Here is an 18209-nt window from a genome sequence, read left to right on the forward strand (position 1 = left end):
AACATTTTTTAAATGTTTTTGAAACAAGTCTCTAATGCTCACCAAGGCTGCTCTAATGCTAAATATGGTGAAATATTTATTAAAAAATAACTATTTTCTATTTTAACCACTGTTTTAAACTGATAATAATAAGAAATGTTTTATCTATAATGTACATGTTTATTTTATAATATATTCAAATATTTTTTACAATAATTTTACAATATTATTGTTTTTGATCAAACAAATGAAGACTTGGTGAGCATAAGAAACTTCTTTAATAAAAATGTGAAAATCTTAATTTATTGCCATTTTCAACCTGTAGTGTGTCTTAAATATATACTAAAGCAGAAAGCATTAAAACATGATTTTATAAAAGGCCTAACTTTTGTCACATGGACATGGATATCCCTATCTCTAAGCAGAATTTGGACTGTTCCAAAACTTCTGTGAGCGTGTGTGACTTTTAGAGATTTAAGATGTGCGACATGAATATTGTAATCATCAAGTAGCATGGAATATTATCAAAGTAACATGATATTACCATCTAAATCTTAAATCAGTTTTTTTTTTGCTATGAGGTGTCTATGTCCCATTGTTGTTGCTTGCAAAATATTTTGGGATGAATTAGTTTTTATATTTGGGTTGCATTTGACACTGAAATAAATCACATTATTCAATTCCGTGTTATTTGAGCATTATTTATATGCTAATGATGATATTTTTCAGTTTAATCATATGTTTTTATTTTAGTTTTGGTGATTTTTTTTTTTTTTTTGGTATTTTTATATGTTTTTTCTATTTCTATTTCTATTTAGCTTTATTTTTATTTTTATTGAAGTTGTAGTAAGTTAAGTTGTTAATACTTTGACTTTTACAGATTTTTTTTTCCCAGTTATTTGCCCAGGCAGCATTTCTAATTATTGTTTATGTTTTTTAAGTTTGAGTTTAAATCTTTAAATCTAATATTTATATTTTATTTCAGCTTTATTATATTTAATTTATTAGTTTTAGTTTGAGTTAACAATGACAAAACTGGTTCAATTAATATTCAAAGTGTTTTATCTGTGCTTTTCAGATCCTTCTCAGTGCCGCAGTATGAATGATATTTCTGTCACGCCCAGCACCGACCAGGTACAGGTTTTCCATTAGTATTCCTAACATTGTGAGATGTTTTTTTCTTTGCTTCATATGAACATATTGAAATGAACAGAATTTTTTTTTTTCATTAGCACAGAGTAAACAAGATGATTTTAGAAACAAAAGCACTGCATCTGAAACTCATTTCAGAGCATTTTTGCAGTAAGGTGACAGTCTGGCTGAGACAAATGTTGACTATCCGAAATCTGGATTCCTTGATCGCTAGCTATGTTCTCTGACAGCTGATTAATGACTGTTGCAATCAAATTTGACCTCCTTCCATTTTTCTTTTCAAGACAAGCCATGATTGAAATGAATACAATTTGATCCGTATGTAATTGCACCCTGGACATGTCACGGGTTGATGATGTAAACCCTGGACAAGTCTTCTTGCATGCGTACGTTTTTAATGTGCTTTGACTGCCGTACTGTCTGACACGAATGACATGACTTTCTGCAGTGTGACATGGCTTACAGTCAGGATCATTTTTGTACAGTCTGACAAGCATCAGTCATACAGGATTATTATAAATCATACAGTGTGCACCCGGCTTAAGTCACTCAAATGCTGCCAGCACTTGTTAGTCTTTTTGTAATATTTTCTTTCATTTGATCATTGGGTATGTGGTGCAAAAAACGAAAACAATGAAGCAAAATATGAAATACACAATAAAGCTCTTATTTTTGCCAAGGTATTTTGAGGCGATTGAGGGGCTTTGCTGTAACGGTGCCGCCACGCTCGGCTCACTTCAAAGTGGGCCAATTCTGAGTCCTCTTTAATGAGGTTTTCTGCTTTAAGGGACACCTACGGCTCACTTTCATGTGGTCACTGCCCTTTCATTTAGGGCCTACAGGAGCGTGCTGAGTTTGAAAGTCAAGGGTCCCAGGAATTATGGGGCGGAGGGATGCTAGTGTCACAGTGTTTAGTGCAGCAGAGATGAGGAGATCCAGAACTTCCAAGCAGATGGGCTTTTATTATTTAAGAATAACTGAACACCAAACACCACAAATCTGACTTTACACTAGAACAAGGAGTGACTACACAAGATGAACTTTAATAGGGAACCAAAACGAGTTAATAAACAAGACACAGCTGGAACAGAATTAACTAATGAGGGTTACCAAGGAGACAGATAAGTGGCGGGAAACTAACAATGGAACATAACCAGTGCAAACACAAAGGAAACCGACTATACATGTGACAGCTAGGTGTCAAATGCATGCAGATTTCATGTGCAAGGATATTTCATTTTAGTTAATTTATATAATTTGATTAACTTAAATGCACATGCATTTGTCCATGCATTAAAAGCTTTATGATTTATGATTAACGTACAGGTATAGATGCAGGGGCCTCAACATTGACTTAGAAACCTTTTAAAATGTATGTATTTCATTGCATTGAATAACAAAACATCAAACCAAGAATAATTTTTTTAATATAGTACAAGCACACTTTTCAAGCAAAAAATGTCTTTAAAAAATGTTAGGAACCAACTTTACCTTGAACCAGTTGGTTAAAGGTGCCCTAGAATGAGTTGAAACAATATGTTAAATTGTTCTCTGATATCTACCCAGAGGGTATGTGGCTTATTTAAGGGCAAAAATTGTCCAGATACAGTTTTACAGGTACATTTACAACCCTATAAATTGTCCCTAGGATGTAATGCTCTGTTTTTGCCTTATTTGGAAGAGTCATGAATATTATTGTTAAGCTCTGCTCTGATTGGCTTATTTCAGCAACTCACAGCACACTGTAGTTCCGCTGATCAGCTCATGAGTCCTGACAGAACACAGACCGACTGAATGACACTTTAAGCAGAACATCTCAAATGGAGACTGATAAAATGCAGCTTACTTGTTTATTGGGGTTTTCAGATCATCCGCGCGCGAGAGAGAGCTTGCGTTCGTGCGGTTGCCAGACTGCATATGTTTAGGTAAAACACTGTATAGTATACGTGTTCTTTTCACAGAAAAGCTCTGTTTGGGGGATTTAAATTACTGAAATCTCAAAACGCTCTTCTTTCCCTTTGACAAAACCGAAACCAGTGCTTTTTGTTCAAGTTTTTATTTTTTAAACTACATTTTAGACTCGTCTTTTTTCGTCAACGATATTGCATGATTTTATAACGTTACTCACAATGTAGGCTATGCAGTGTAAGCATGCAAAAACATCATAGGCCTACTTCAGTTCTCAAAAATATAAATATATAACTTATATTTTTACAAAATGAATAGCCTTATCAAATGACTCGTTATAACTTATATGGTGGAAAAGGTGACGTTTGCTAGAAGGATTGATTGAACGATCTGTAAGCAACGTATCTACGGTTGTATTTTGTAAAACAAAATAATATTACCCTTTGTCCTAATATTACCTTTAGACACACTATTTAGTTTTGTATGGTACTTGGAGTTTCCTATTGTTACTGTACTAGCATCTTGCGTTATCTAGACAATGCGGGCTCTCTAAGAAACTTTCAATTTAATCAGAAATTGTTTAAACAGCTAGTCAATAAGTGGATAAATGACTTACTGCTTGCAGGAATACAGTTGCCCCTTTCTTCAGTTTAAGACGCTGAGCGAAGCTTGCTTGAAATCAGCCGAACAAACGAATGATTTTGAATTAAATTGTTGTGGTATCCGATTATAATAAACATCAACAAAGACTGTTGGCATTTTTTGTCTGTGGGAAGGGTAGAAAAGTCCTCACGTCTCCTGCACAACCTGGAACATGACATTTGTGTCCATGAGAGCTGCCGGTATCGCTATCCTCGGGTGACGCTTGTTTACCTGCAGTCCCGATGATTTGCCTCCGTCTGTTCTGCCTGGTGTGACAGATGTGGTGGTATGGATAAATTTAAGGGTATGGGTCAACTGTGTAATTATAAATATTACTACAGAAATTAATTACAGATGTAATTACAAGCAAGTAATTTTTTTAATGTAAGTACAATGTAAAAACATGTATGTACACAAATAAGTGCATTGTAACAAATTATTAATTTAAATGTTATTACATAGTAGTTTAAGGTGCACTATGTAGGATTTTTGCAGTAAAATATCCAAAAAACTTATATATTTTGTTCAGTTGAGTTCTTAGAATATCCCATTACTATTTGTAAATTGTGAGAAAATTGCTATTTTAACCAAGGAGCCGGGACGACTTAGGGAGTCACCTGTCAATTGCGTCTTTATCTGCTTTACCCTCTGTTTCTGAGGGTTTTATTCCAGGCGCCACGTGAACGAGTAACATCATATCATCATTTTAAACACACTTAAATGTATCTACCGGTAATATGATAAACAGAGCAGCGTTACCTCATACTCGTGACCGGAAAAATGGAAGTGATGCCAGCGACTGTTTCCCATCATAATAAAAGTCTCATTGCGCACGAGCCATGTGTTGCGTAACAGCAGCCTTGCTCTCCTCAACACTCGTCATACTACAGTAACGTTAATAATCGCATCCATGAACATAATTTATGCCCAAGTCCAGTTACGTTTCTCTTTCACCGGTTGTGAAGTGCAGACCACATTTCCCAAGATTCTGAGCTCAAACTTGGTGTCCTCAAACTACACCTTTGTTTTGAATAGGTGACCTCTAGCGGACGGAAAAGTTACATAGTGTAGCTTTAAGGCCACCTAATATAAAGTGGGTCCTTAATTTATTTTGTTACTGGTGTGCTGTTTCAAAATTGAGGGATTGTGTCAAACTAATACAGATGCCCCACAAAATGTATGATATGATTGCAAAAAAGTACTTTTATGAAGTCTTGATTTTTATATTATAACATATACTCAGCAGCCACTTTATTAGGTACACCATGATGCAAATCTCCTTTTCCACCACATCCCAAAGCTGCTCTGCTTGATTGAGTTCTGGTGCCTGTGAAATCCATAGTGAACTCACTGTCATGTTCAGGAAGCCAGTTTGAGATGATTTGAGGTTTGTGATATGGAATGTCATCCTGCTGAAAGTAGCCATCAGAAGATGGTGGTATAAAAAAAAAGGAATGGACATGGTCAGCAACAGTATTTGGGTCGGCTGTTTCGATTAAGTTGGTACTAAGGGGCCCAAAGTTTGCCAAGAAAATATCCCACCATGACACCACCAGCACCAGCCTGAACCGTTTGATCCAATCTTCCATGTTGTTTAAGGGTTTTGACCCTTCCATCTGAATGTCACAGCAGAAATCAAGACTCTTCAGACCAGGCAATGTTTTTCCAATCTTCCATTGTCCAGTTTTGATGAGCCTGTGTGGGCCGACTCAGATTTGATCCTCAAATATAGACAGAAACAGCAGCAAACAATTTGACAAGAGGCAAAACCGTGTCGGGACATGAGAAAGGAGCTTGTTTATTCGTGGCATAAAGTAAATTGACTCTGAAAGTGGCATTAAAAGATTAAAAGCCGATTGGGACCATAAGCACAGACCATTCCATATCCACGTGTTCTTTAAGGCCACCCTTGCCGATCGGCTGTTTTCACTGGTTCGTTTGTGCATTTGCTTGCTTGGTTTCCTGCTTGGTGTGATTGCATAACTTTATCAATTTGCCATTGGAAAAAATGAGCCGCTTGCTATTTCCATCACATGCAGGCACGTCAGACATTGATAATGGAGCTCATATTGATACTGGTATCATGAAAGAGACATGAATGAGGCACAAACTCTTTCCAACATGGAAATTTCATGACCTATGTTTCTGACACAGACCATGTGGGCCAATTTGAACCCACTCATCCATGATGCCTAACTGCATTGTTATCTCGCCCACCAGCTGAAGAATAAATTTATGAAGAAGATCCCCAGAGATGCTGAGGCGTCTAATGTTCTGATTGGAGAGGTGGATTTTTTAGACAAGCCGTTCGTGGTCTTTGTACGTCTGGCTCAAGCCGCAACGCTAGGAGGCCTTACTGAAGTCCCTGTGCCAACCAGGTGATCATTCCCAAACATTGTGCATATGTTTATTGGCTGTTTAAATAACCAATAGCTTTTAGATTTACGTTACAGTCTGGCAATACCTTGACTCGTACCGTAGGACAAAAAACTAATAAATTCCAGGCATTTCTGATGGTATTTATAGTTTAGGGGGTTATAACATCATGTTTTTTTTTTTTTTTTAAAGAAAAATAAATACTACATTTTCAATGTGTCTATGGTTTACTAAGTTTACTTGGTTTTTTAATCGAATACAATGTGACTTTTCTTTGTGCTGTATTTTCCAGGTTTCTCTTTGTGCTGCTCGGTCCCATTGGCAAAGCCAAATCCTACAATGAGATCGGTCGGGCCATGGCCACGCTCATGGTTGACGATGTAAGAGAAAGTATTAGTAAATCTGTTCCTCAAAGCTTAGCATCATCACAGCGTTTGTTAACAAGTCCGTGTGTATCTGTCACCATCTTTAGCTGTTCAGTGACGTGGCTTATAAAGCCAGAGATCGTGAGGACTTGATTGCTGGGATTGACGAGTTTTTGGATGAGGTGATAGTTCTTCCTCCTGGAGAATGGGACCCCAAGATCCGCATCGAACCCCCCAAAAAACTGCCTTCAGCAGATATGAGGTATTCAATTGTAAATCTATGTATGTTACCAGGCTGGGGTCAGTATGTTTTATTTTTTCATTTCAATAAATGAATACTTATTCAGCAAGGATGCATTAAATGGATCAAAAGTGACAGTAAAGACATTTATGTGAAATATTAACATTCTTTTGAACTTTCTTATCAACAGAGAATACAGAACAAATATATCATAACGGCACAACTGTTTTAAACATTGATAGTAATCAGAAATGTTTCTTGAGCATCAAATCAGCATATTTTTACTTTTTTGAAGGATTGTGTCACACTGAAGACTGATGCTAAAAATTCAGCTTTAATCACAGGAATAAATTAAATGTTAAAATATATTCAAATAGAAAACAGTTCTTCTAAAGTGCAATACAATATTAAAAAAATATTTTATTTTATTTTATTTTTGATTTAAAAACATTTTTTTGGTAGCATCTGAAGTAACTGGCTTTATTCAAGTGAAAATATATTATTTAATATTGTTCCAGTCATATTGAATATAACTAATTAATTATGTTGTACGTTTGATGGAGTATGTACAGATTTAATTCTGTTTGTTTCTGAAGGAAGTCAGTTTTCTCTCTGAATGAGCTGGGGCAGCCGAATGGGAATGCGGGAGGAGGCGCAGTGTCTACAGAAGATGAGGACATGCCAGCGCCGCATGAGCTTGGAGAGGAGCTGAAATTCACTGGCCGGTAGTGTCCAATAAACCTGGTCATCTGCTAGTTCTAAAGTTTAGGGGCCCTCTAATACACCCTGCGCAATGCGGGACCAGGTCCGACGCAGTTATCATTTTCACGTCCAGCGCCACGTTGTTTAAATTGTGAATGCACTCGCACCATATGTTCGCTGGTTTGAAAACCAGGTGTGTTCAGGCGCATTGTTGGTGCGTTGCTATTATAAGGAACTGAAAACGACTGGGCCATTGACCAACAAAAACCTCTAAAGTCAATAGCGCAGTATTTATTGTGTTATTTAAAGGAGCGAGTTAGTAATATGCGTCTATAGGCAGTTGCATAATGCGTGCACACTCTACATGGATCCACACAAACATTTTTAAATATGAAATAAAATGATTCCTCTCTGGAGAAGAGTTCAGTCTTTCCGCTCGCAAATTCTGCCATGCTGCGAGCACAACTGGCCTTTAAAGGGAATGGGAGATGAGACGCTGATTGGTTTATTGTACGCCCAAAACTCACCCATGACTCATTAAGAGAATAGGGACAGCCTTTCTAGACCATGCGATGGGCGGGCCGACCATTTTTCCTGTCGTTAAAATAGCAAAAGTGGATTTGGACACCCCTAAGTGCACTTGCGCCGTGCGCCTCAGAGTCAGACCATGTGCTTAGATTGTTACAATAGGGCCCTTAGATTTACCGCACATGACGCCTCCGACTCTTTCTGTTTGTGTAGATTTTGCGGGGGACTGTGGCTGGACATCAAGCGTAAAGCGCCCTGGTTGTTCAGTGACTTCTATGACGGCTTTCACATCCAGTCGATCTCTGCAGTGCTCTTCATTTACCTGGGCTGCATCACCAATGCCATCACCTTTGGAGGACTGCTGGGGGATGCCACGGACAACTACCAAGTAATTGACTTTGTAACCACAAATGTTTTTATTTAATGCTATTAAAATATAATAAAATAAATGCATTTTAATATAATTAACATAATGCTATATAATAATCTCAAAACAATAAATTGGCCTTGCCGATATACAATTTCTATTTCAGAGTGCAAATTTAAAAGAGGAAAGCAAGAGAAAGTTTAAAATAAAAATAAAAAAAATAAGTAAACGGTGCAATTGTGTGATATAAAGAAAGTCACAATTACAGGAAAAAAGTAGCTGTGAGACACAATCACCTTTTTATTATTCAGAATAGAATAGAAAGCCTTTATTGTCATTATACTCACGTATAACGAAATTAGGAAAATTATACAACAAACAAAACAAATATTACATATGGCACAAATATAAACATTTAGTTCAAGTCAAACTTAAATCTTGCACTAATTCTGTGTTGAAGAAACATACAGATGCCCATTTCTGCCACAAAATAGTAATAGTAATAATCGTGACATAAAAAGTCGAAAATGATGACAAATGGTCAAAGTTATGACAGTCAAAATCACGATAATTAAGACAGTCGAAATTATCAAGTGTGACTTTTTTTCTCATTTTGTTCTCATTTCAGCTTTTTATCTCAAAATTATTATTTAGCATCTCCTAATTTTACCTATTTTTGTCATTATGATTTACCAAAGCATGATTTTTAATGTGGCAGAAATGGGCTTCCATAGGAAGCAGGCTCTTATAATTTGAATACATTAATTTTATTTTTGATAGTGTATTCAATGTTTGAACTGTTTTCCAAATCTATCTGTTTTGTTATTTGCTCCATTATTTTTTGCTGTGTCTCATTTGCTGTCAGGGTGTGATGGAAAGCTTTTTGGGCACAGCGTTGGCCGGCGCGGTCTTCTGCTTGTTCGGTGGTCAACCCCTTATCATCCTCAGCTCTACAGGACCGATACTGATCTTTGAAAAACTGCTTTATGAATTCAGCATGTGAGCGTGACATCCTATGATTAAGTCAAATTACAAATCATCTAAACAAGTGAGTCAGCAGTCTTCCGTTGAGTTTAATTGTTTAACTTTAATTGTCGTCTGTGTTCAGAAACAATGACATTGACTACATGGAGATACGGCTCTGGATCGGCTTGCACTCCTGCCTCCAGTGTCTGATCCTGGTGGCCACAGACGCCAGCTACATCATCAAGTACATGACGCGCTTCACAGAGGAGGGCTTCTCCAGCCTCATCTCCTTCATCTTCATCTCTGATGCCCTCAAGAAAATGATGGGCACCTTCAATTATTACCCCATCAATCGAGACTTCAAGCCAGATTACATCACCAGCTACAGGTGTGACTGCCAGGCTCCTGATGAAGGTAAGTCTGACCCCTGACCTAGCGAAAAACAACCTCTGTGACTTGAAACTGTTCCTAACTCTTCATTTATCAGTGCATGTTATTCCAATATATATATATATATTCTAGTCACCTTTATTTATGTAGTATACAATACAAATGGTTTCAAAGCAGCTCTACATTGATAATAGGAAAATTATGAAGGAAAGTTTTGGCTGTTGTTTAGCTTAAGTCAGTTCAGTCTTGATTCAGTCCCGTTATAAATATTATCATTTATTACATTAGTTAATTTCATCTAAAAGCAGTTCTGTGGAAAACAGTAATGTCCTTGTCAAGCTCGGTCCGGATCTCATCCAATAGTGTCAGTGCAGACAAATCAATTCTATTGTTGAATATTAAGTGTCCCCAACTAATAATAATATTAATAATAACAACAATAACAAAAGTTTTTATTCAAAAGTAGTTTTTTATTATTATAAATAATCAAATAATGTATTTTTTCTAAAGTATTTTTTTATTATAAAAGTATTATTGAAAACATAAAACAATTGTTGTTTTGAATAATAGTAATGATTTTGAATATTTAATTTAATATTTTATTATTATTAGTCAATAATACAATTATCAATATTATGATTAATAACAATTATTATGGTCATATTTTGTTATTATAAATAATAATAATTACTTTTGGATGAAATCTTTTTTAACAGTATTATTGGTATTATGTTTTCAAATATTTTATTCAAATGTAATTATTATTCAAAATAATAAACAAGTATTGTTATTATAATCATATTTTGTCATGAATAATAGTAATTGTTTTTTAATATAATATTTTAAATATATATTTATGATTATTATTAATAACATTTTTAATTTAGTCATAATTTGTCTTTTGATGATTAATGCAATTTTGTGTTGCATTAATTCATTAGTGTCAATTTTACTAAAAGCATTTATTTTTTGACAACTGAAATTACAACAATTAATTATTTATTTTTTACTCTCCACAAATGACTGCAATCCTGTGTTCGGCCTCTGTTCTTAATTCAGATAAAATCAAGTCCTAAAATATTTTCTGTTGAATATTTGGTTTCATTACTGGAGGTAAAGTGTTTTCCATACTAAAATTTTATGTTGACTTTTTTATTTTTATGGATGACATATTGGTTTGTTACATCTGACCACTATAACTTATGTGTATCGTATTTGTTTTTGTCGCCCATACTCGATTTGGCCGCTGATTGGAGTAAGTATCGGCCACTGGCATGTTGTTACTATTCTTGATACCCCTTGAATGATGTTATTGTATGATATGTATGATACGTCTTGTCAATAAGCATAAAAACACTATTAGTGCTGCTTGTCTATCTTCTGTTGTAGTGGCCTTCAACACTTCCTCTCCATTAGGCCTAGAAAACATCTCCGATTACTCTATGGTGAGCTGAAACTGTTATGTATTATATAGATTTTTTTGTTCACTACTACTTTTACCATACTTTCTACCGTTTTATGGTCTGTGCGCACACATGATCTCACTCCTCCTCTCAGTTCAACTTCACGGCCCTGGATTGGAGTCAACTGACTAAGAAAGAGTGCTTGAGATTCGGCGGATCCCTGGTGGGCAAATCCTGCAAATACGTCCCTGATCTGGCCATGATGTCTTTCCTCCTGTTCTTCGGCACTTACTCCATGACCATCTCTCTCAAGAAATTCAAGTCCAGCCGTTACTTCCCCACCAAGGTTGGGACACTGTGTTGAGCATTTATTTCACATGTATTTCCCATGTATGTCAACACGCCTGCTTCTGTATTCTCTTGTACAGACCGAATGGAGACCGAATATCCTAATCCATATTGTATTTACCTCTCTCCCCCAACTTGCTTCTGGTTGTTTTTGTTTTTCTCCCAAGTGTCGCGCCTTGATAGCAGATTTTTCCATAATTATATCCATCCTGGTCTTCTGTGCTCTGGATTATGTGATGTCCTTGGAGACTCCCAAACTGCATGTGCCCACCCAGATAAAGGTCCATAATGTGTCATCTCTTGATGTTATACCACAGACTTGCCTTTTTATATTGGTTATATTTGAATGAAATGCTGCCTTCAAGTCTTCATCATACTGTATATAGGAAAAAAGCACATGAATGCCACCATTATGTTGTATAAAGTGGTCAATTCTTGCACAAACATAGCCGCTGTGTTAAAGGGTTAGTTCACCCAAAAATTAAAATCATAAATTGCTTACCTTCACCCGTAAGACTGTCCCAATTCATAAATAGATCATAAAAATAATTTAGACAAAAAGTTACCTGGTTGCCTTAAAATTTTGAGTTCATTGAAATTAAAATTTTATGTTAATACTATGAAACTTTTTTGAGATTCGACAGCCTTTATTAAAATATTATTAAAAGATTTTGTAAGCATATTGGGTAATTGTGTGTGTTTTATTTCTGATGACGCAGCCAAATTGTGCTATGTTCATGATTTATCAAATTTTTTATGTGTTTCAGATTTTGAGTTTCTATTTATTAAACAAATTTCCTTCATTGTATCAACTCAAATTTTTAATTTCAATAAACTCAAAATTTTAAGGCAACCAGGTAACTTACTTTTTTTTACAGTGAATGAATCGAGCGGTTCAGTGCAAATTTTATGAAGAGACTCGATCGCTTAATATGATTAACAGATTTAATTTAGCCTTTTGTTCACATAAAACATTCATCAAGACTTGAAGGCACTGTCGCATTAAAAATCTTTTGCACTTTTGTCTTACAAAGCCTCTGATCTTCTCTAGTTCTTGTTTAGTTCTGTCTAGTTTTCTATATCTTTTTCTTTCTTTTTCCTCTGCAAATGTGCAGCTTCGGAAACTCATCAGTGATTTTGCAATCTTCACCTCAATCATGACATTTGTTGGTCTTGATATGTTTATGGGGCTTAAAACACCTAAACTGATTGTGCCAACCGAATTTAAGGTACGTTGTGCAACGCATACACACGCGTATCTTTCTTTACCTTCCATTTGCATCTATTTGAGCTTTTGCTTCATGATTATACATTAACACATTAATCCACTTTGCTTTAGAAATCATGCCATGTGATTTCAGTGCCGATCACTGGTTATTGCTATGCTTACAGTATTGTTCTGTGTGTGTAGCCCACGCGGCCGGATCGCGGCTGGATCGTCATGCCTTTAGGGAAGAACCCGTGGTGGATGTGTTTGGCCAGTTTTGTACCTGCCCTGCTGGTCACCATCCTCATCTTCATGGATCAGCAGATCACAGCCGTCATCGTCAACCGAAAAGAGAACAAACTTAAGGTGCTGCACGTCACCTGAGAAACGTATTAGCTTTTAGCAACACTCTGCAGCAGCACTCCTTCTCAAACTCTAACAACCGCTCAGAACCACTGCAAAGAAATGCAAAAACTATAGAATAAATATATATATATATATATATATATATATATATATATATATATATATATATATATATATATATATATATATATATATATTTATATATTTATATATTCTATATTTAAAGGTGAACTATGTAGTATTTTTGCAGTAAAATATCCAAAAACCACTAGGCCAGTGTTATATATTTTGTTCAGTTGAGTACCTACAATATCCCAGATGTTTCCAACTATTTGTAAATTGTGAGAAAATTGCTATTTTAACTAAGGACAGGTTACTGCTTTAGACTACAGTAACGTTAATAACCGCATGCATGAACGTGATTTCTGCCCGAGTCCTATTTTTCACCGGCTGTGATGAGAAGACCACATCTCCCAAGATGCTGCGCTCGCACAATGCGTCATCAAACTACGCATTTGTTTTGCATAGGCGCCCTCCAGTGGACAAAAGCTGCATAGTGCACCTTTAATATTAATTAATTTCTTACTAAGATATGTATATATCATTTGAATTATTCATATTTCATTTAGTTATTATTTAATTTAAGTAATTTAAATAAAAATGTTTTATCCATCTTGTTTTATGCTTTCCACTTGTGACCAACCGCAATCCCCCAGCTGAGCTGATTCCCCATGATGTTGAGTTATGAATATGTAATATTGCAAAATGTCTTTTCCCCTTTTTCACTGGAGCAGAAAGGTTGTGGTTATCATCTGGACCTGTTCTGGGTGGGGATCCTCATGGCAGTTTGCTCCTTCATGGGTTTGCCCTGGTATGTAGCGGCCACGGTCATTTCCATCGCCCACATAGACTCTCTGAAGATGGAAAGTGAGTCCAGTGCTCCTGGTGAGCAGCCACAGTTTCTTGGTGTGCGGTAAGTCAAAACAAAACCTTTTTGTAGAATTAAGCATAAGTATTTTGTCATGTACAATAGTTTTGGGGATTATTGCGTTCGTGTTTATTGTAGGGAACAGAGATTCACAGGCATATTGGTGTTTGTCCTCACTGGAGTGTCTGTCTTCCTTGCACCAGTACTACAGGTAATCAAAACTGTACTTAACTTTTATAAAATCATGCTGGTTTTTGACACTTGAGCAATCTTTGGACAGTTATTGTTTCTCATGGGGATGTAAGGTAATTGGACCATGTCAAGTCGCTTTATTTCTATAGCTCTATATTCAGTACAGATGTTTTAAAGCAGCTTTACAGTGATAAAAGGGAAATAATGATTCAATGATGCACACAGAATTAAATTGTGCTGTAAAGCAGCTTTAAAAAAGACAAAAGTAAACAGTCATTGTTCAGTTGAAATTAGTTCAGTGTTGATTGGTTTCATTTAAATAACTCTGTAACGAACATCAATTATGAAATGAGTTCAATTCAGCTATAAAGCAGCTGTGCAGAAAACATTGATGTCATCATCAAGATAAGTTGAGTTCTCATCCAAAAGTGTCAGTGCAGTGAAATCATTCATATTGCTGAATATTAATATTGTAAACAAACATTTAGTCTGTGATTTTATTACTGATCCCGAATGTCTGTTTTTCTCACACCAAAAATTCCCAGCCAAATTAAAGGTAGGGTAGGTAAGAATGATCTAAAACGCTTTTGTCCAAATTTGTTTAAACTTTCTTTATATGTCAATACATAATTAAAATGTAAGTACTCTGAAAAAGAGAGTAAAAAAATAGAGTGACTCTAACCTTTTAAACCGCAATAAACACTGCTCATTATTTTCGTCTGGGACAAAACAAGTGATTGGCTTGGGCGACTGTCACTCTCTCTCGCTACCATGGCGACCACCGCTTTCGCTACAGGATCTGCCCACATGCGTGCACCCGTTTGAGTCCAAGAGGCACAAAACCTAGGAAGAGCAAAATAAGAGTGGCTAATTTATGGAATAGAATACAAAAAGGGAGCACATGTGTCATTTTGTTCCACAATCCATACCAGTCGGTGGCGGTGGCGAAACGACACCATTTCGTTGTTTGTCAACCGCCAATAAAATTGATGAAGAAGAAGAGCAAAATAATGGCAGAGAAAGAGCATTCAAAATTCACAGTGCTGGGTTTTGCAGTCAGCGAAGGCAAACAATGCAAAAAAAGGAAGACAGTACGAGAAAAGGCAATGCACAAAAAGTTTTTGGATGAACAAAGAAAACAAACGCGAGTGAATATCGGCGTGGCTTTCCAACGATGGCGAGAACTGAGGGACCTCAAGGGGCTGAAAAGCGACTCCTTGATGGCTGTATTTCTGCTGGAATGATGATCTTTCATTTTGATTATACATTTTTTTGGTTTATGTTTTCATGAAGCACGTATCACTAGCACACGTAGCTGCCTAATGTAGCTAACATAACATTACTTAGCATAAAGTTACAATGTTATACAGTTAGCCATTAGTAGAGATGATAAATACTCAATATGTTTAGCTCAAGTTGATCGCTGTCGTGTTGAATTTCGCAAAATTTAACTTTAGATAACAACATGCATGTGTAAAAGCTAGTACACCGCATCTAGGAACTTTTTTAGAACTAAGTTAGCTTTAGCTATACTACGCTCTGTCTGAACTCTTTTACCATGTTCACCAGGAACTTTACCTGCACCTTTATTTCCGCCTTTGGTTTGTTTTAATATTCTCTATTCTCTCTGTTTACTGATGTTTTTATCAATGCTACCCGTTTTTAGCTTTGCCTTATAAATATAACTAGCTCATTACCGAATCAAACAAAAATATATTTTAAACTTTACTAGTATCGGTATTCTAGCTTGATAATGAGTACTAAAAGACTTCTTATTTGTTTATATTCATACTGATAAAGTTCGATTTTTTTATTACATGTGATTCTGACATGTCACTAGATGCACACTGCTCGTCTGAGGTAAATAATGCGTCTTGATTGGCCGGTGTAGCGTGTTCATGTATTCTGGGGGCGTGGCTTTGGAAAGAGCCCAGAAGGGAGAAGGTGGAGTGAATGGAAATAATGAGCTGTCTTTAAAACAGTCGTGAGAGGTCTACAGACACTCAAGTAGATATCGTTCTCCCATCTGCCATGTTTAAAGTTTATAGCCCGCCCAACTCGGGTATCAAAATTATCCCCGAGTTTCTCAGTAGTAAATACGACTCGAGAAGGCCGTTCATGTCTAATTTCTGACTAGGAAACTTGTATTTATGATATTTCAATAGCAATAGTGAAGGCAGCATAACCATAGAAACTGTAGTGTTTACATTTTCCTATTTTTACATATATTTAAATAATTAAATAATAAAAAAATATATTATTTTCCTATTATTAAACTAAATATGAATTTATTAGTTGTCCAAGCAATAACAGACACTTTATTTAACAGCTGACAATCGTGTGACTGACCATGTGAGCAACGCATTCCCAGGTTCGCATCCACCGTCAATAAATCAGCAAACAAATGCATGAATTTTATCACTAAGGTGACATGAAAATGTATTTTTACAGACGTCCCCATGAGAAACAATTACCATCCTATTAGGGCTTTAATGAATTTTAGAAGATGTACAAATAACTGTGTATTTCTGGGCAGTACATCCCTATGCCTGTGTTGTATGGTGTGTTCCTGTACATGGGGGTCGCTTCTCTCCACGGAATTCAGGTACACGTCCCTCTGTAAAAACGATTTAACATGATTTAAACTAATGGTTCCCCCAACAAATAAAGTGCCGCTATAATGCTTTTTCAAATATTACCTTTCTTATATAGTGTGCTATAGCTGTTTGGAAATGTAAAATGTCTGATCTGCTGAAACCAATCATCAGTTATTATCAATTTACTTCCTGCCCTAATATATGTAGGTTTGTAACAAATTTGTATAATGCCTGTCTGTGGTCTTCACTGGCTGCAATGTCTATTAGTGATGTCCGGTTCCCGAACGAATCGTTCTTTTTAACCGGATCTTTATAGTGATCCGGTCGAACCAGTTCACCAAATCGAACTGAATCGTTCTAAACGGTTCGCGTCTCAAATCAGGGCTGATCCCACAAGTTACTGTAGTTATTGACTTTCTGCCATCAGTGACAGTCTCTCAAACTAGAAATAAAACTAATATCTTGAATAGATGCTGTAACTCCAATCGTTAGCTGAAGTGAGACATGTTTTGCTGAGAGATCTGATGAACTCACGAGCAGCTGATACTGAGCATGCGCGTGTAACCGAACGTACCGGTTGTCGGATCTCGGATCAGCAGTACAGAATCAAAAACCGGTTCTGTCGGACACGTTCGATACTGAGAACCGATGAGCCGATGAGCTGCGCATGCGTGTTATTTGTTCAGAGGAACGAAATGCAGGTTAAGTGTATAATCACGTTTGGAAACATCATAACAAAGTTGTCACTGTATTATTTTAAAGTTTTGGAAACAATGGATTGTAAAACGGTCAAATTAAACATTTATTTGTTTTATCAATGATGCAGGATATTTTCAGGAACAGCTTTTATCTTATTTAATTTCTAAGTCGATACAGATTTTAAAATACATGTAATCAAAACAGTAGGTTTGATATAGACTATTCAGCTTGCAGCAGTTCGCAGCTCAGCACACACACACACACACACACACACACTGATACAGCGGTTCTCGAGTCAGATCGACCGGTTGCAACGGATCACCGGTACAGAATCGAGAACCGTTTCTATCGGACACGTTCGATCTTTCGGACATGTTCGATTCTGAGAACCGGTGAGCTGAGATACTGAGCATGCGTGAGAGCGTCGTAACCGAACTGTTTCTCTCGGACTGGGACAGCTGATGCTGATAATACATAAGCCCGGGTGAACACTGAGGATTTGTGTAAGTAAGTAGGCCTATTATATGTCAATGTACGTTTATTTAATCCGTGTAAAACATCAGTGTTTGCACGACAGTGACAGTCTCTCAAACTAGAAATAAAACTAATATCTTGAAGTAAGTTAGATGTTGTAACAATTGATCAGTTCGATTTGGTGAACTGTATTTAGTGCTGTTGCAAAACATAAATGAAAAAATGTTTCCAAGATGATGATGATGTCAATAATAATTATTACTATACTTAGTTTTGATTACAAATACTTTATAGGGATGTGTTTGAATGTATTTTCATCCGCCGGGATGATAGAAATGACGTAATTACGTAAAGACGTAAAAGAACCGGTGATCCGGTT

General features: G+C 36.2%; 1 protein-coding gene across 7 annotated transcripts in view; it reads left to right on the top strand.

Moving 5' to 3' along the window:
- Nucleotides 1-18209, top strand: part of slc4a5b (solute carrier family 4 member 5b) — a 56109-nt gene that overhangs the window by 33026 nt on the left and 4874 nt on the right. For 5 of the 7 annotated variants that reach the window (XM_067433414.1, XM_067433417.1, XM_067433416.1 and 2 more), the window contains 16 exons: nucleotides 1058-1113; nucleotides 5902-6059; nucleotides 6350-6437; nucleotides 6530-6684; nucleotides 7260-7388; nucleotides 8107-8281; nucleotides 9126-9259; nucleotides 9369-9640; nucleotides 11006-11061; nucleotides 11174-11365; nucleotides 11535-11648; nucleotides 12483-12596; nucleotides 12779-12940; nucleotides 13735-13913; nucleotides 14007-14079; nucleotides 16597-16665. In XM_067433414.1, coding sequence (XP_067289515.1) covers nucleotides 1058-1113; nucleotides 5902-6059; nucleotides 6350-6437; nucleotides 6530-6684; nucleotides 7260-7388; nucleotides 8107-8281; nucleotides 9126-9259; nucleotides 9369-9640; nucleotides 11006-11061; nucleotides 11174-11365; nucleotides 11535-11648; nucleotides 12483-12596; nucleotides 12779-12940; nucleotides 13735-13913; nucleotides 14007-14079; nucleotides 16597-16665 — 2126 coding nt within the window. The remainder of the gene's footprint in view (nucleotides 1-1057; nucleotides 1114-5901; nucleotides 6060-6349; nucleotides 6438-6529; nucleotides 6685-7259; nucleotides 7389-8106; nucleotides 8282-9125; nucleotides 9260-9368; nucleotides 9641-11005; nucleotides 11062-11173; nucleotides 11366-11534; nucleotides 11649-12482; nucleotides 12597-12778; nucleotides 12941-13734; nucleotides 13914-14006; nucleotides 14080-16596; nucleotides 16666-18209) is intronic. The other 2 variants (XM_067433418.1, XM_067433419.1) reach the window with 2 other exon arrangements.

Source organism: Pseudorasbora parva, chromosome 23, assembly GCF_024679245.1.
Source record: "Pseudorasbora parva isolate DD20220531a chromosome 23, ASM2467924v1, whole genome shotgun sequence".
NCBI classification, from domain to species: Eukaryota; Metazoa; Chordata; class Actinopteri; order Cypriniformes; family Gobionidae; genus Pseudorasbora; species Pseudorasbora parva.